Below are 17248 nucleotides of genomic sequence, written 5' to 3'. Positions count from 1 at the left end.
TCTATCCCTGTTCTCTCCTCTCTGCACAGACCATACAAACGCTCCACACGCGTGGCCGCGGCCACCCTAATCTGGTGGTCCCAGCGCGCACGACCCACGTGGAGTTCCAGGTCTCCGGTAGCCTCTGGAACTGCCGATCTGCGGCCAACAAGGCAGAGTTCATCTCCGCCTATGTCTCCCTCCAGTCCCTCGACTTCTTGGCACTGACGGAAACATGGATCACCACAGACAACACTGCTACTCCTACTGCTCTCTCTTCGTCTGCCCACGTGTTCTCGCACACCCGAGAGCTTCTGGTCAGCGGGGTGGTGGCACCGGGATCCTCATCTCTCCCCAAGTGGTCATTCTCTCTTTCTCCCCTTACCCATCTGTCTATCGCCTCCTTTGAATTCCATGCTGTCACAGTTACCAGCCCTTTCAAGCTTAACATCCTTATCATTTATCGCCCTCCAGGTTCCCTCGGAGGTTCATCAATGAGCTTGATGCCTTGATAAGCTCCTTTCCTGAGGACGGCTCACCTCTCACAGTTCTGGGCGACTTTAACCTCCCCCGCCTACCTTTGACTCATTCCTCTCTGCCTCCTTCTTTCCACTCCTCTCCTCTTTTGACCTCACCCTCTCACCTTCCCCCTACTCACAAGGCAGGAAATACGCTCGACCTCATCTTTACTAGATGCTGTTCTTCCACTAACCTCGTTGTAACTCCCTCCAAGTCTCCGACCACTACCTTGTATCCTTTTCCCTCTCGCTCTCATCCAACACTTCCCACACTGCCCCTACTCGGATGGTATCGCGCCCCGTCCCAACCTTCGCTCTCTCTCCCCCGCTACATCCTATCATCTCTTCCCTCTGCTCAAACCTTCTCCAACCTATCTCCTGATTCTGCCTCCTCAACCCCTCCCTCCTCCCTTTCTGCATCCTTTGACTCTCTATGTCCCCTATCCTCCAGGCCGGCTCGGTCTTCCCCTCCCGCTCCGTGGCTCGACGACTCATTGCGAGCTCACAGAACAGGGCTCCGGGCAGCCGGCGGAAATGGAGGAAAACTTCGCCTCCCTGCGGACCTGACATCCTTTCACTCCCTCCTCTCTACATTTTCCTCTTCTCTCTGCTGCTAAAGCCACTTTCTACCACTCTAAATTCCAAGCATCTGCCTCTAACCCTAGGAAGCTCTTTGCAACCTTCTCCTCCCTCCTGAATCCTCCTCCCCCTCCCCCCTCCTCCCCCTCTCTGCAGATGACTTCGTCAACCATTTTGAAAAGAAGGTCGACGACATCCGATCCTCGCTTGCTAAGTCAAACGACACGCTGGTTCTGCTCACACTGCCCTACCCTGTGCTCTGACCTCTTTCTCCCCTCTCTCTCCAGATGAAATCTTCTTGTGACGGCCGGCCGCCCTACAACCTGCCCGCTTGACCCTATCCCCTCCTCTCTTCTCCAGACCATTTCCGGAGACCTCCTCCCCTACCTCACCTCGCTCATCAACTCATCCCTGACCGCTGGCTACGTCCCTTCCGTCTTCAAGAGAGCGAGAGTTGCACCCTTCTGAAAAAACCTACACTCGATCCCTCCGATGTCAACAACTACAGACCAGTATCCCTTCTTTCTTTTCTCTCCAAAACTCTTGAACGTGCCGTCCTTGGCCAGCTCTCCCGCTATCTCTCTCTCAGAATGACCTTCTTGATCCAAATCAGTCAGGTTTCAAGACTAGTCATTCAACTGAGACTGCTCTTCTCTGTATCACGGAGGCGCTCCGCACTGCTAAAGCTAACTCTCTCTCCTCTGCTCTCATCCTTCTAGACCTATCGTGCCTTCGATACTGTGAACCATCAGATCCTCCTCTCCACCCTCTCCGAGTTGGGCATCTCCGGCGCGGCCCACGCTGGATTGCGTCCTACCTGACAGGTCGCTCCTACCAGGTGGCGTGGCGAGAATCCGTCTCCACACCACGTGCTCTCACCACTGGTGTCCCCCAGGGCTCTGTTCTAGGCCCTCTCCTATTCTCGCTATACACCAAGTCACTTGGCTCTGTCATAACCTCAGGTCTCTCCTATCATTGCTATGCAGACGACACACAATTAATCTTCTCCTTTCCCCTTCTGATGACCAGGTGGCGACCGCATCTCTGCATGTCTGGCAGACATATCCGTGTGGATGAATCACCACCTCAAGCTGAACCTCGGCAAGACGGAACTGCTCTTCCTCCCGGGGAAGGACTGCCCGTTCCATGATCTCGCCATCACGGTTGACAACTCCATTGTGTCCTCCTCCCAGAGCGCTAAGAACCTTGGCGTGATCCTGGACAACACCCTGTCGTTCTCAACTAACATCAGGCGGTGGCCAGTTCCTGTAGGTTCATGCTCTACAACATCCGCAGAGTACGACCCTGCCTCACACAGGAAGCGGCGCAGGTCCTAATCCAGGCACTTGTCATCTCCCGTCTGGATTACTGCAACCGCTGTTGGCTGGGCTCCTGCCTGTGCCATTAAACCCCTACAACTCATCCAGAACGCCGCAGCCCGTCTGGTGTTCAACCTTCCCAAGTTCTCTCACGTCACCCCGCTCCTCCGCTCCCTCCACTGGCTTCCAGTTGAAGCTCGCATCCGCTACAAGACCATGGTGCTTGCCTACGGAGCTGTGAGGGAACGGCACCTCAGTACCTCCAGGCTCTGATCAGGCCCTACACCCAAACAAGGGCACTGCGTTCATCCACCTCTGGCCTGCTCGCCTCCTACCACTGAGGAAGTACAGTTCCCGCTCAGCCCAGTCAAAACTGTTCGCTGCTCTGGCCCCCAATGGTGGAACAAACTCCTCACGACGCCAGGACAGCGGAGTCAATCACCACCTTCCGGAGACACCTGAAACCCCACCTCTTAAGGAATACCTAGGATAGGATAAAGTAATCCCTCTCACCCCCTCCCCTGAAAAGATTTAGATGCACTACTGTTCCACTGGAGGTCATAAGGTGAATGCACCAATTTGTAAGTCGCTCTGGATAAGAGCGTCTGCTAAATGACTTAAATGTAAATGTAAATGTTAAATTTACCACAAGTGGACTCCAATCAAGTTGTAGAAACATCTCAAGGATGATCAATGGAAACAGGATGCACCTGAGTCTAATAGTAAAGGGTCTGAATAATTTTGTAAATAATGTCCTTTGTTTTGTCATCATGGGGGTATTGTGATTAGATTGCTGAGGATTTTTACATTTATTTTAGAATAAGGCTGTAATATAACAAAATCTGGAAAAAGTCAAAGGGTCTGAATACTTTCCTCAGGCACTGTATTGCTGCACATGATGGTGTGTATGGATAGAATATGAATAGAAAAGTTGTGCACAACAGTAATTATATAGGATGAGCCATGACTAGAATACAGTATAATCAAATCAAACTTTATTTGTCACATGTGCCGAATACAACAAGTGTAGACCTTACCGTGAAATGCTTACTTTACAAGTCCTGAACCAACAGTGCAGTTCAAGAAGAGTTAAGAAAATATTTACCAAATAAAGTTAAAAAATATATTTTTAAAAAGTAACCATAATGAGGCTACATACAGGTGGTACCGGTACAGAGTCAATGTGTGGGGGGTTACAGGTTAGTCGAGGTAATTTGTACATGTAGGTAGGGGTGAAGTGCCTATGCATAGATAATCCACAACGAGTAGCAGCAGTGTACAAAACAAATAGAGGGGAGGGGCAATGTAAATAGTCCGGTGGCCAGTTGATTAATTGTTCAGCAGCTTGGGGGGGTAAAAGCTGTTAAGGAGCCTTTTGGTCCTAGACTTGGCGCTCCAGTACTGCTTGCTGTGTGGTAGCAGAGAGAACAGTCCATGACAATTTTTGGGGCTTTTCTCTGACACAGTCTACTAGAGGTCGACCGATTATGATTTTTCAACACCGATACCGATTATTGGAGGACCAAAAAGTAGGCGATACCGATTAATCAGACAATTTTTTTCTTTTATTTGTAATAATGACAATTACAACAATACTGAATGAACACTTATTTTAACTTAATATAATACATCAATAAAATCAATTTAGCCTCAAATAAATAATGAAACATGTTCACTTTGGTTTAAATAATGCAAAAACAAAGTGTTGAAGAAGAAAGTAAAAGTGCAATATGTGCCATATAAGAAAGCTAATGTTTAAGTTCCTTGCTCAGAACATGAGAACATATGAAAGCTGGTGGTTCCTTTTAACATGAGTCTTCAATTAATCCAGGTAAGAAGTTTCAGGTTGTAGTTATTATAGGAATTATAGGACTATTTCTCTATACGATTTGTATTTCATATACCTTTGACTATTGGATGTTCTTATAGGCACTTTAGTATTGCCAGTGTAACAGTATAGCTTCCGTCCCTCTCCTCGCTCCTACCTGGGCTCGAACCAGGAACACATCGACAACAGCCACCCTCGAAGCAGCGTTACCCATGCAGAGCAAGGGGAGCAACTACTCCAAGTCTCAGAGCGAGTGACGTTTGAAACGCTATTAGCACGCACCCCGCTAACTAGCTAGCCATTTCACATCGGTTACACCAGCCTAATCTCAGGAGTTGATAGGCTTGAAGTCATAAACAGCGCAATGCTTGAAGCACAGCGAAGAGCTGCTGGCAAAGTGCACGAAAGTGCTGTTTGAATGAATGCTTACGAGCCTGCTGGTGCCTACTATCGCTCAGTCAGACTGCTCTATCAAATCATAGACTTAATTATTACATAATAGCACACAGAAATACGAGCAGTAGGTCATTAATATGGTCAAATCCGGAAAATATCATCCCTAAGTCTAAATATTCCTGTTACGTCGCACAACCTTCAATGTTACTGGGTACTGGACTTCCTGACGGGCCGCCCCCAGGTGGTGAGGGTAGGCAACAACATCTCCTCCCCGCTGATCCTCAACACGGGGGCCCCACAAGGGTGCGTTCTGAGCCCTCTCCTGTACTCCCTGTTCACCCACGACTGCGTGGCCACGCACGCCTCCAACTCAATCATCAAGTTTGCGGACGACACAACAGTGGTAGGCTTGATTACCAACAACGACGAGACGGCCTACAGGGAGGAGGTGAGGGCCCTCGGAGTGTGGTGTCAGGAAAATAACCTCACACTCAACGTCAATAAAACTAAGGAGATGATTGTGGACTTCAGGAAACAGCAGAGGGAACACCCCCCTATCCACATCGATGGAACAGTAGTGGAGAGGGTAGCAAGTTTTAAGTTCCTCGGCATACACATCACAGACAAACTGAATTGGTCCACTCACACTGACAGCGTCGTGAAGAAGCGCAGCAGCGCCTCTTCAACCTCAGGAGGCTGAAGAAATTCGGCTTGTCACCAAAAGCACTCACAAACTTCTACAGATGCACAATCGAGAGCATCCTGGCGGGCTGTATCACCGCCTGGTACGGCAACTGCTCCGCCCTCAACCGTAGGCTCTCCAGAGGGTAGTGAGGTCTGCACAACGCATCACCGGGGGCAAACTACCTGCCCTCCAGGACACCTACACCACCCGATGTTACAGGAAGGCCATAAAGATCATCAAGGACATCAACCACCCGAACCACTGCCTGTTCACCCCGCTATCATCCAGAAGGCGAGGTCAGTACAGGTGCATCAAAGCTGGGACCGAGAGACTGAAAAACAGCTTCTATCTCAAGGCCATCAGACTGTTAAACAGCCACCACTAACATTGAGTGGCTGCTGCCAACACACTGTCATTGACACTGACCCAACTCCGGCCACTTTAATAATGGGAATTGATGGGAAATGTTGTAAATATATCACTAGCCACTTTAAACAATGCTACCTTATATAATGTTACTTACCCTACATTATTCATCTCATATGCATACGTATATACTGTACTCTACATCATCGACTGCATCCTTATGTAATACATGTATCACTAGCCACTTTAACTATGCCACTTTGTTTACTTTGTCTACATTCTCATCTCATATGTATATACTGTACTCGATACCATCTACTGTATGCTGCTCTGTACCATCACTCATTCATATATCCTTATGTACATATTCTTTATCCCCTTACACTGTGTATAAGACAGTAGTTTTGGAATTGTTAGTTAGATTACTTGTTGGTTATCACTGCATTGTCGGAACTAGAAGCACAAGCATTTCGCTACACTCGCATTAACATGCTAACCATGTGTATGTGACAAATAAAATTTGATTTGATTTGAATGTTGTGTCATAATTACGTAAAGTTCTGGCAAATTAGTTCGCAACGAGCCAGGCGGCCCAAACTGTTGCATATACCCTGACTCTGCGTGCAATGAATGCAAAGTAGTGACAATTTCACCTGGTTAATATTGCCTGCTAATCTGGATTTCTTTTAGCTAAATATGCAGGTTTAAAAATATATACTTCTGTGTACTGATTTTAAGAAAGGCATTGATGTTTATGGTTAGGTACACGTTGGAACAACGACAGTCCTTTTTCGCAAATGCGCACCGCATCGATTATATGCAACGCAGGACACGCAAGATAAACTAGTAATATCATCAACCATGTGTAGTTATAACTAGTGATTATGATTGATTGATTGATTGTTTTTTATAAGATAAGTTTAGCGTGCTAGCAACTTACCTTGGCTTCTTACTGCATTCGCGTAACAGGCAGGCTCCTCGTGAGGCAGGTGGTTAGAGCGTTGGCTTGGTCGCATCCGCTTGGTCGCATCCGCGCTTCGGTCTCCTTCGGTCTGCAGGTTGTATAACTTTTTCATTACATTTCATTATAGTACAACGGTCTGATTTGTCTAATCTTAGCAATTTCTTCTTAGCTAGCTACATAGCCGTCGTTGTATCAAAGATAATTGCGTAATTATCGTATTTCGTCGTCCTCCTATCTGCCCAACACGTTCACCGTCTACCGTAGCACTGTAGTAACTATCACACTCAACTGAACGACTTGATTAGTGTAGTGTTAGCTAGCTACATAGTTGTCTTTGCTGTCTTCGTATCCAAGATAATTGTGTAGTTTAGAGTGTGGAGTCTTAGAGCGATAATTGCGTTATTATCGTATTTCATCGTCCTCCTATCTGCCTAGCAGCTAGCCAGCTAGCATACGTTCACCGGCTACCGTAGCACTGTAGTAACTATCACACTCAACTGAACGACTTGATTAGTGTAGTATTAGCTAGCTACATAGTTGTCTTTGCTGTCTTCGTATCCAAGATAATTGTGTAGTTTAGAGTGTGTAGTCTTAGAGTGATTATCTTAATTTACCGAGGTTAGCTAGCCAGCTATTTTGTCGTCCTTAATGTAGGAGACACTCCTAGCTAGCCAACAGCCAGCCAACGTCTACTGAATAGAACTTTCGCATTCCGGTCTCATTCCGCTTCGCTCCACAGGTAGTATCACATTTTCATTTAATTTCATTACAGTCCCAACGGTGTGATTTGTTTGATCGTAGCTAGCTACATAGCTAGCTACATAGCCGTCTTTGTTTCAAAGATAATTGTGTAGTCTAGAGCGATTTTCTAGGTTAGCTAGCCAGCTATTGTCGTTCTCCTAACGCAACGTAACGTAACCAACACTGCTAGCTAGCCAGCTAGCCCCCGAATAGCAGCATTGTAGAAACTTCACACTCAACGGAACGACTTGATTAGGGTAGTGTCAACAACGCAGCTAGCCTACCTCAGCAGTACTGTATCATTTTAATCATTTTAGTCAATTAGATTCTTGCTACGTAAGCTTAACTTTCTGAACATTCGAGACGTGTAGTCCACTTGTCATTCCAATCTCCTCTGCATTAGCGTAGCCTCTTCTCTAGCCTGTCAACTATGTGTCTGTCTATCCCTGTTCTCTCCTCTCTGCACAGACCATACAAACGCTCCACACCGCATGGCCGCGGCCACCTAATCTGGTGGTCCCAGCGCACGACCCACGTGGAGTTCCAGGTCTCCGGTAGCCTCTGGAACTGCCGATCTGCGGCCAACAAGGCAGAGTTCATCTCAGCCTATGCCTCCCTCCAGTCCCTCGACTTCTTGGCACTGACGGAAACATGGATCACCACAGATAACACCGCTACTCCTACTGCTCTCTCTTCGTCCGCCCACGTGCTCTCGCACACCCCGAGAGCTTCTGGTCAGCGGGGTGGTGGCACCGGGATCCTCATCTCTCCCAAGTGGTCATTCTCTCTTTCTCCCCTTACCCATCTGTCTATCGCCTCCTTTGAATTCCATGCTGTCACAGTTACCAGCCCTTTCAAGCTTAACATCCTTATCATTTATCGCCCTCCAGGTTCCCTCGGAGAGTTCATCAATGAGCTTGATGCCTTGATAAGCTTCTTTCCTGAGGACGGCTCACCTCTCACAGTTCTGGGCGACTTTAACCTCCCCACGTCTACCTTTGACTCATTCCTCTCTGCCTCCTTCTTTCCACTCCTCTCCTCTTTGACCTCACCCTCTCACCCTCCCCCTACTCACAAGGCAGGCAATACGCTCGACCTCATCTTTACTAGATGCTGTTCTTCCACTAACCTCATTGCAACTCCCCTCCAAGTCTCCGACCACTACCTTGTATCCTTTTCCCTCTCGCTCTCATCCAACACTTCCCACACTGCCCCTACTCGGATGGTATCGCGCCGTCCCAACCTTCGCTCTCTCCCCGCTACTCTCTCCTCTTCCATCCTATCAACTCTTCCCTCTGCTCAAACCTTCTCCAACCTATCTCCTGATTCTGCCTCAACCCTCCTCTCCTCCCTTTCTGCATCCTTTGACTCTCTATGTCCCCTATCCTCCAGGCCGGCTCGGTCCTCCCCTCCCGCTCCGTGGCTCGACGACTCATTGCGAGCTCACAGAACAGGGCTCCGGGCAGCCGAGCGGAAATGGAGGAAAACTCGCCTCCCTGCGGACCTGGCATCCTTTCACCCTCCTCTCTACATTTTCCTCTTCTGTCTCTGCTGCTAAAGCCACTTTCTACCACTCTAAATTCCAAGCATCTGCCTCTAACCCTAGGAAGCTCTTTGCCACCTTCTCCTCCCTCTTGAATCCTCCTCCCCCTCCTCCCTCTCTGCAGATGACTTCGTCAACCATTTTGAAAAGAAGGTCGACGACATCCGATCCTCGTTTGCTAAGTCAAACGACACCGCTGGTTCTGCTCACACTGCCCTACCCTGTGCTCTGACCTCTTTCTCCCCTCTCTCTCCAGATGAAATCTCGCGTCTTGTGAAGGCCGGCCGCCCAACAACCTGCCCGCTTGACCCTATCCCCTCCTCTCTTCTCCAGACCATCTCCGGTGACCTTCTCCCTTACCTCACCTCGCTCATCAACTCATCCCTGACCGCTGGTTACGTCCCTCCCGTCTTCAAGAGAGCGAGAGTTGCACCCCTTCTGAAAAAACCTACACTCGATCCCTCCGATGTCAACAACTACAGACCAGTATCCCTTCTTTCTTTTCTCTCCAAAACTCTTGAACGTGCCGTCCTTGGCCAGCTCTCCCGCTATCTCTCAGAATGACCTTCTTGATCCAAATCAGTCAGGTTTCAAGACTAGTCATTCAACTGAGACTGCTCTTCTCTGTATCACGGAGGCGCTCCGCACTGCTAAAGCTAACTCTCTCTCCTCTGCTCTCATCCTTCTAGACCTATCGGCTGCCTTCGATACTGTGAACCATCAGATCCTCCTCTCCACCCTCTCCGAGTTGGGCATCTCCGGCGCGGCCCATGCTTGGATTGCGTCCTACCTGACAGGTCGCTCCTACCAGGTGGCGTGGCGAGAATCTGTCTCCTCACCACGCGCTCTCACCACTGGTGTCCCCCAGGGCTCTGTTCTAGGCCCTCTCCTATTCTCGCTATACACCAAGTCACTTGGCTCTGTCATAACCTCACATGGTCTCTCCTATCATTGCTATGCAGACGACACACAATTAATCTTCTCCTTTCCCCCCTCTGATGACCAGGTGGCGAATCGCATCTCTGCATGTCTGGCAGACATATCAGTGTGGATGACGGATCACCACCTCAAGCTGAACCTCGGCAAGACGGAGCTGCTCTTCCTCCCGGGGAAGGACTGCCCGTTCCATGATCTCGCCATCACGGTTGACAACTCCATCGTGTCCTCCTCCCAGAGCGCTAAGAACCTTGGCGTGATCCTGGACAACACCCTGTCGTTCTCAACTAACATCAAGGCGGTGGCCCGTTCCTGTAGGTTCATGCTCTACAACATCCGCAGAGTACGACCCTGCCTCACACAGGAAGCGGCGCAGGTCCTAATCCAGGCACTTGTCATCTCCCGTCTGGATTACTGCAACTCGCTGTTGGCTGGGCTCCCTGCCTGTGCCATTAAACCCCTACAACTCATCCAGAACGCCGCAGCCCGTCTGGTGTTCAACCTTCCCAAGTTCTCTCACGTGACCCCGCTCCTCCGCTCTCTCCACTGGCTTCCAGTTGAAGCTCGCATCCGCTACAAGACCATGGTGCTTGCCTACGGAGCTGTGAGGGGAACGGCACCTCAGTACCTCCAGGCTCTGATCAGGCCCTACACCCAAACAAGGGCACTGCGTTCATCCACCTCTGGCCTGCTCGCCTCCCTACCACTGAGGAAGTACAGTTCCCGCTCAGCCCAGTCAAAACTGTTCGCTGCTCTGGCCCCCCAATGGTGGAACAAACTCCCTCACGACGCCAGGACAGCGGAGTCAATCACCTTCCGGAGACACCTGAAACCCCACCTCTTTAAGGAATACCTAGGATAGGATAAAGCAATCCTTCTCACCCCCCCCCCCCCCCACCCCTTAAAAGACCTAGATGCACTATTGTAAAGTGGCTGTTCCACTGGATGTCATAAGGTGAAAGCACCAATTTGTAAGTCGCTCTGGATAAGAGCGTCTGCTAAATGACTTAAATGTAAATGTGATTGAATCCCTGAGCTGACAAGGTAAAAATTTGTCTGCCCCTGAACAAGGCAGTTAACCCATGTATCGGCGTTCTTCGTTTGTAGAAAGAGAGTCGGACCGAAATGCAGCGTGTAGGTTACTCATGACTTTAATGAAAGAATGCGTACATGAAATAACTCAATAACATACAAAGCAAAACAACAAACGGAACGTGAAACTAATTACAGCCTATCTGGTGACTATAACACAGAGACAGGACAAACACCCACAAAATACGACGCGAACTCAGGCTACCTAAATACGGTTCCCAATCAGAGACAACGATAAGCAGCTGACTCCAATTGAGAATCGCCTCAGGCAGCCAAGCCTAACTAGACACACCCCTAATCAACACAATCCCAATTACTACAAACCCCAATACGAAACACAACATATAAACCCATGTCACACCCTGGCTTACCCAAACATATACCAAAACACAAAATATAATGACCAAGGCGTGACAACCCACTGTTTCTAGGCCGTAATTGAAAATAAAAATTTGTTCTTAACTGACTTGCCTAGTTAAATAAAGGTGTTAAAAAAATAATATATATATTTTTTTAAATCAGCAAAATCGGCATCCAAAAATACAGATTTTCGATTGTTATGAAAACTTGAAAATCGGCAATTCCGATTAATCGGTCGACCTCTACCGCCTACTATATAGGACCTGGATGGCAAGAAGCTTGGCCCCAGTGATGTACTGTGCAGTGCGCACTACCCTCTGTAGCGCTTTGCGGTCAGATGCCGAGCAGTTGCCATACCAGGAGGTGATGCAACCGGTCAGGATGCTCTCGACAGCGCAGCTGTAGAACTTTTTGAGGATCTGTATATACATATAAAGTGGGTAAAACAGTACGTAAAAATTATTAAAGTGACCCCAAGCAATCTCATGTTTGACTTCTGTCGTGGCAGCCAGCATTTCTTGAGGAGCAAGCCAAAACGTAAGGCCAAATCAGCGGGTGCAGTTCCCCTTTAAACATTGTTCCCTCCAAAAGGTGAAGTGACAACCTTAACAAGAATTTTACTAATGGGAAACAAACTTTACTTTGAATGAAAAAGGAAAGTCATTAAATTGAAATAATTCCACACACACACACACTCAGATGTTTCCCTTTAACTGGATGTCAAACAAAAAGCAATTGCAAAGTTAAACAAACCATACAACTCTGTGCACAAGGACTACTTTTGACAATTTCTACAGAAAACATTACATATTTCACTCTATTAATGTGGAATTGCCCTAGTGTGGTTAAATTAAGGTTAGTAAGTGATTAGCAGTAATGGGCTTTTATTAATTGTTTTATTTTGTATTACAGCATTAAACCAACATTATGCATTTATTGTAAAAAAATAAATATTATATAGACATTTTTTTTGCCCAATTAAAAATGTCCTTGATTTTTAAGGAAAAGCTCATTTTTTGCCTCTTCACGGTTGACGTTGAGACTGGTGTTTTGCGGGTACTATTTAATGAAGCTTCCTTTTTAATCCATTAGCCTTTTTAAAATGATAAACTTGGATTAGCTAACAGAACATGCCATTGGAACACAGGAGTGATGGTTGCTGATAATGTGCCTCTGTATGCCTATGTAGATATTCCATGAAAAATCTGCCGTTTCCAGCTACAATAGTCATTTACAACATTAATGTCTACACTTTATCACTAATCAATTGTATGTTATTTTAAATGGACAATTTTTGCTTTTCTTTCAAAAACAAGGACATTTCTAAGTGACAACACCATAGGTAATTATAAACTGGGAGGGGGAAGAGAGAGAGGTCTCCCCTCTCATGTGAGAATGGTTGAAGGCCGCCTACGCATTAGATTTTAGTAGGATGGATTAAGTAAACTTCGAGAGTGCCACATCCCCCCGGGAATAATGGTATTGGGTCCGTCGGTCTCACTATCGTTTTCTCTGTGCACTCTCACTTACTCTCTCTCGCCCCTACAGCTCGACAGCCTTCCCTCTCTCCTCCCTGACTCGCCTAGCTGGCAGAAAGCTGCTTTGTTGCCATAGTATCAACTCCCACTTTTGATACTGTCATTTCAAGTCGGACATGGTAGCCTTGATACAATATGTTCCCCATTTCCATTCAAATAGTTGTCAGATATGATCCTGTAGATTTTGGATTACACTCGACTGTGCCTGACAAGACACCCACACCCCTCCCCATTTTATTAATGGCCAAAAAGTCCCCCCCCAAATAGATAGATAGATAAAAAGAAAGAGGGGGAGGCTATGGGAGTTGAGAGGATATGAGAGAGCTGTAGGTAAGAGGCCTTTTTATATGCTCCTGTCTGTCCATAAATAAAGTGAGATCCCAAAGTCCATTCTCTCTAGTGTGTGCTGCTCTCTGAAGGGGGAGATGGAGGCTACCAAAGGCAAGGTCTAATGTTGGTGGCGAAGCTTCCACCCCCCTCCCCTGTTTGTTGAGATAAAAATCAAATACACTACTCTGCTGAGAGAGAGAGAGAAAAGTCCTTTCACCCAACTGAAAACCATTTGAGAGACATCAGGATTATGTAGCATCCCCTCAGCATTCAAGACATGAACAAAATTATAATAATAAAACAACTAAATCCTGAGGATGAACAAACTGGAAAGCAAACTAAAATTAGGCTATCCAACATGTTGTCCACAAAATGTAGGCCTATAAGCAATAGCCTTCTATTATCTGGGGGATTATTTAAACTACATATGATAGGCAGAAGGCACACTTCAAATATAACAAATGACAAATGTAAAGACCAAAGATGAAATTCCATTGTTTTTTGCAAGACCATATTTCTCAGGTTTACGTGTCTGGACATGCGAATTGTAGGTTAACTTGAGAAACTGGCCTAAACGATAGGCCTAAACGACCACACACGCTCTCACCATGACTTTTTGTCACGTGACCATAATAAGTCACCTATCATCATGAAATGCACCACGCGAGTGACCATAAAATGACCACTGCACTGATTATGAAAGAAATGTCATATGACCATATCAGTGAAAACTGTAATGACAAAAAATTTATACTACCAAACAAAGACATTGAATGATTGTTACTTAGGCCTACTACTTGTCTAAAAGAGTTGTGCAACAGTTACCACAGATACTGAAGTTGGGACAGAGACCTAGAATGAGTAGTATGAACCAAAGAAACATGAACTCAAAGTATAGAAGCTAGCCTATAGGCATTGCAGTGAAGAGGTGGCCTGCCAGACCCCTGACTCTGCTGGTGCAGGTACAGCACACATTTCACCGGTCACACGAGACTTTAAAGAGTCATCGTGAGCCAAGGTGACTATTCTCTCCACTAGGAAGGGTGGGCGAGGGACGTTGGAGATGGAGGGATATGGTAGATGAAGAGCGAGGGAGTGCCTTTGTGGCCTCCCAGGGGGGGCCTTCCCCTACCCACCGGCCTGATCCATTCTTCTCCCCTCTCAATGAGGGGATTAAGAAGGCTCTCTCAGTATGGCTATATGGGGGGGGTTGTACTGGGAGAGTGGAGACTGGGGGCATCCAAATAATATTATAGCTAAGTGGTGAGGGAACCTGAAACACTAACTCTGCAAAGCATTCCAGGCTCACCAAGGTACCAGACAGGCCTTTCGCTATAGCTGAAACACCTTTAGAATCGGGAGTAAAGTTTCTAAAGAAAGGGAAAAGAAAAGAATGAGGAGGGAAGCGAAGAAAAGTTGAGACCACGTTTGTTGAGAAGTGAGGGATGCTCCTCTTATTCCATCCTCTTATGCAAAGCAGGGTCAAGGAGGGCTACGAAGCACACAATTAATGCTGATTACACGCATATGCTAATTATTACACCCTAATCAAGTACAGTAGCCTTATATTCAGACCTAATGCCTACAGACCGGCTTCTCTCGTTCTGGCTTCTTTAGGTAGGAAAGCTATAAATACTACAGGACTGCTAGGGGCTAAACCACTACACCTCTAATAACCATGGGGGCCGTCAGTCAAGGCTTCAGACAGACACAGAGGCAAACAACAACAGAGAGACAGCCCAGACAATCAGACAGGCTTGATGGTCATACGGTGATAGCATGCATAGCTCTTGATGTACTGCCTCAAATGCAAAAAACATTTGTTTTCTATTCTGCACATTGTGTAGGTGGCGGAAAGAGTGGTGTGAAACATATAGGATAAAAGCTGAGGATGAAAAACAGAGTATATTCTATAAAAAAGGATTGTTGCGTTGGTAACCATATTCAGTTGGTTTGCTTAGGTTTTTATAAAAACATGAGAACAAGCACCAGACATGTTCAAAAATATATTTGCTTAAAATTGTGTTATACCCCATGCATTGTCTGTCCTCATCTTAATTGTCATGATGATACTTTGAGTAACTTTGTTTTCTTTACAAGCACTCAAGGGCACCTTCAGCCTATGAGGGTTCAACAGTTGTTGAAGAGTGACTTTAATAGTGCAGTTTATAAAACATGGATCAAACCAAAGACGAATGTCAAAAATCATTCTTTGATTCCAATCCAACTGTCCTCTCCCCACCAGTGGGAAGCAGGAAGAGAATTGGAGGACCGCAGGTCTGGCTTTGTGACGACATACATTTTGTCCTGTTTAACCTCCCCATCCTTTACTCAGCAGAGCAGGAAGGAAATGCTTGGGGTGAATGAGAGTTCCGTGGGGCTTGCTGATGCAGAGCCTGCTCAACATCAGTTCTTCCTTCATTCCAGAGAAGCTGACCAGTACAATTTCAACACACTGAACTTTACACAGAGACCCTTCACTGGAATAGTATTACTCTGACTAACAGAGGGGAAGGGAAAACACTGGGGTAATCTGTATTGCTCAATATCTGAGTAGGGGCATAAGAGAAGAGACATTTCTTCACTGAGTGAGGGAGCTGGACTCTTGAGCTCTAGCTCTGTTAGGTAGAGACTTGACATTAACGTCGCATTGACTGTTTAAATACGCCCTTGTCAAGCTCTTTACTTCTGTGTGTGACAAATACCATTATCTACCCTTAACACCCGATGACAGGGGTGTGTCTGGCGCACAACAAAGATTTGTTAACGGTTCGTTAATTTGGTAAATATAGCCTAGCATAGCCTAGATATATATATAAATATAGCCTAGATCATACAAATGCGCTTCTGTAGCTAACTACATGGCTCCCTGACGGGTTGACATGGAGCTCTTACAAACAAGACACAAACAAGTCCCCCACCTTCAACAACATATTTCTAACTTGCCATTGGCGTCACATTCCTTAAGATAACATCTAGCTAGCTAGCTAACAATTAGCAAGAAAGTTGGCTAGGCTATCGACAATAACTGGAGGCCCATGCAATGATACAATGTATCCATACTTTGACAACCTCACCAGAATGGGTTGAATTGTTTTAATATACAGCTGCATTGGTAAAAGGTCCATATAACTACGCGTTAGTTTAATTAAACCACCTGGTAGTTGGCTAACTATTATGCTAACGTTAGCTAGTTACCCCGTGTTTAAAAGCTGGTTGGCTAACTAACGTTAGCTACTGTAACTGATTTGACAGTGTCTGACTGGTACAAATCCCTTAGTGTGACCCTAGCTAAACTCAATCCCCTTTATAAAGATGACCAGGTTCATTGCCCTAAAGAGCAAGATAATGGTATGCTCACCTTTAGTCTGATTTCATACGTGGTAAACCTGGTCCTGCCGACACCGACCGTCTCCGGGTTGCTCACGTCTATCTCTAGAAAGTTACTAGGTGGTCCATACGCGTCATTCAAGTTCTGAGGCTTGGTGAATAGCCTCCTTGTATCAGCTATTGTATCAGCCATTTCTCCCTCACTCGCTAGCTAAGTTAGCCTCAATGGTTTGGGGTTGCGCGCTCCACTTCCGATCAGCTGAGATGCAGCTGACGCTTGGCACCTTCCTTGTGTTTTGTTTACTACCTCTGTCTCAGTGCATTTGCATTTTCTTGGCTGATAAGTGCACTATCTGAAATATTGACCAATCAGAGTTAAATGCGCTGTGTAAAGTATTGCATTTGATTCCCCACAAACTAAACAAAATCGCCACATACGTATACCAAAATACACTTTACGGAACACATATTACATGTAAAACCTTTTTATTGGCTTTATAACTCGCCCATAACGTAGTTAATTACAAAGGAAATTACGTTTGTTATTTCTTCTTCTTTGGTATAATGGCGTTCGCAACATTTATATGTGCATTCCCGCCACCTACTGTACGGGTGGATAATACGGATCCTAAAAGGAAAACAATGTGCAGTAAAAAATACATGTACAAAAATGTCATACAAATTACGAAATGTTAATTAAACTAAATCAGCCTGCTTTTCTGTTTTAATCAGGTCCCTACCCAG

At 46.3% G+C, this 17248-nt stretch overlaps 1 protein-coding gene across 3 annotated transcripts in view; it reads right to left on the bottom strand.

Annotated features, from left to right (window-relative positions):
* LOC115108046 (sorting nexin-3-like) overlaps nt 1-17004 on the bottom strand; it is a 45514-nt gene extending 28510 nt beyond the window's left edge. The window contains exon 1 of one of the 3 annotated variants that reach the window (XM_029631945.2): nt 16536-17004. In XM_029631945.2, the coding sequence (XP_029487805.1) occupies nt 16536-16697 (162 nt within the window). In that variant the 5' untranslated portion in view covers nt 16698-17004. The remainder of the gene's footprint in view (nt 1-16535) is intronic. The other 2 variants (XM_029631944.2, XM_029631943.2) reach the window with 2 other exon arrangements.
* Nucleotides 17005-17248: the final 244 nt, after the last annotated feature.

This window comes from Oncorhynchus nerka, linkage group LG24 (assembly GCF_034236695.1).
Source record: "Oncorhynchus nerka isolate Pitt River linkage group LG24, Oner_Uvic_2.0, whole genome shotgun sequence".
In the NCBI taxonomy this organism is placed as follows: Eukaryota; Metazoa; Chordata; class Actinopteri; order Salmoniformes; family Salmonidae; genus Oncorhynchus; species Oncorhynchus nerka.
Note: the sequence above shows the minus strand (reverse complement) of the source record. Positions and strands in the feature narration are given on the sequence as shown.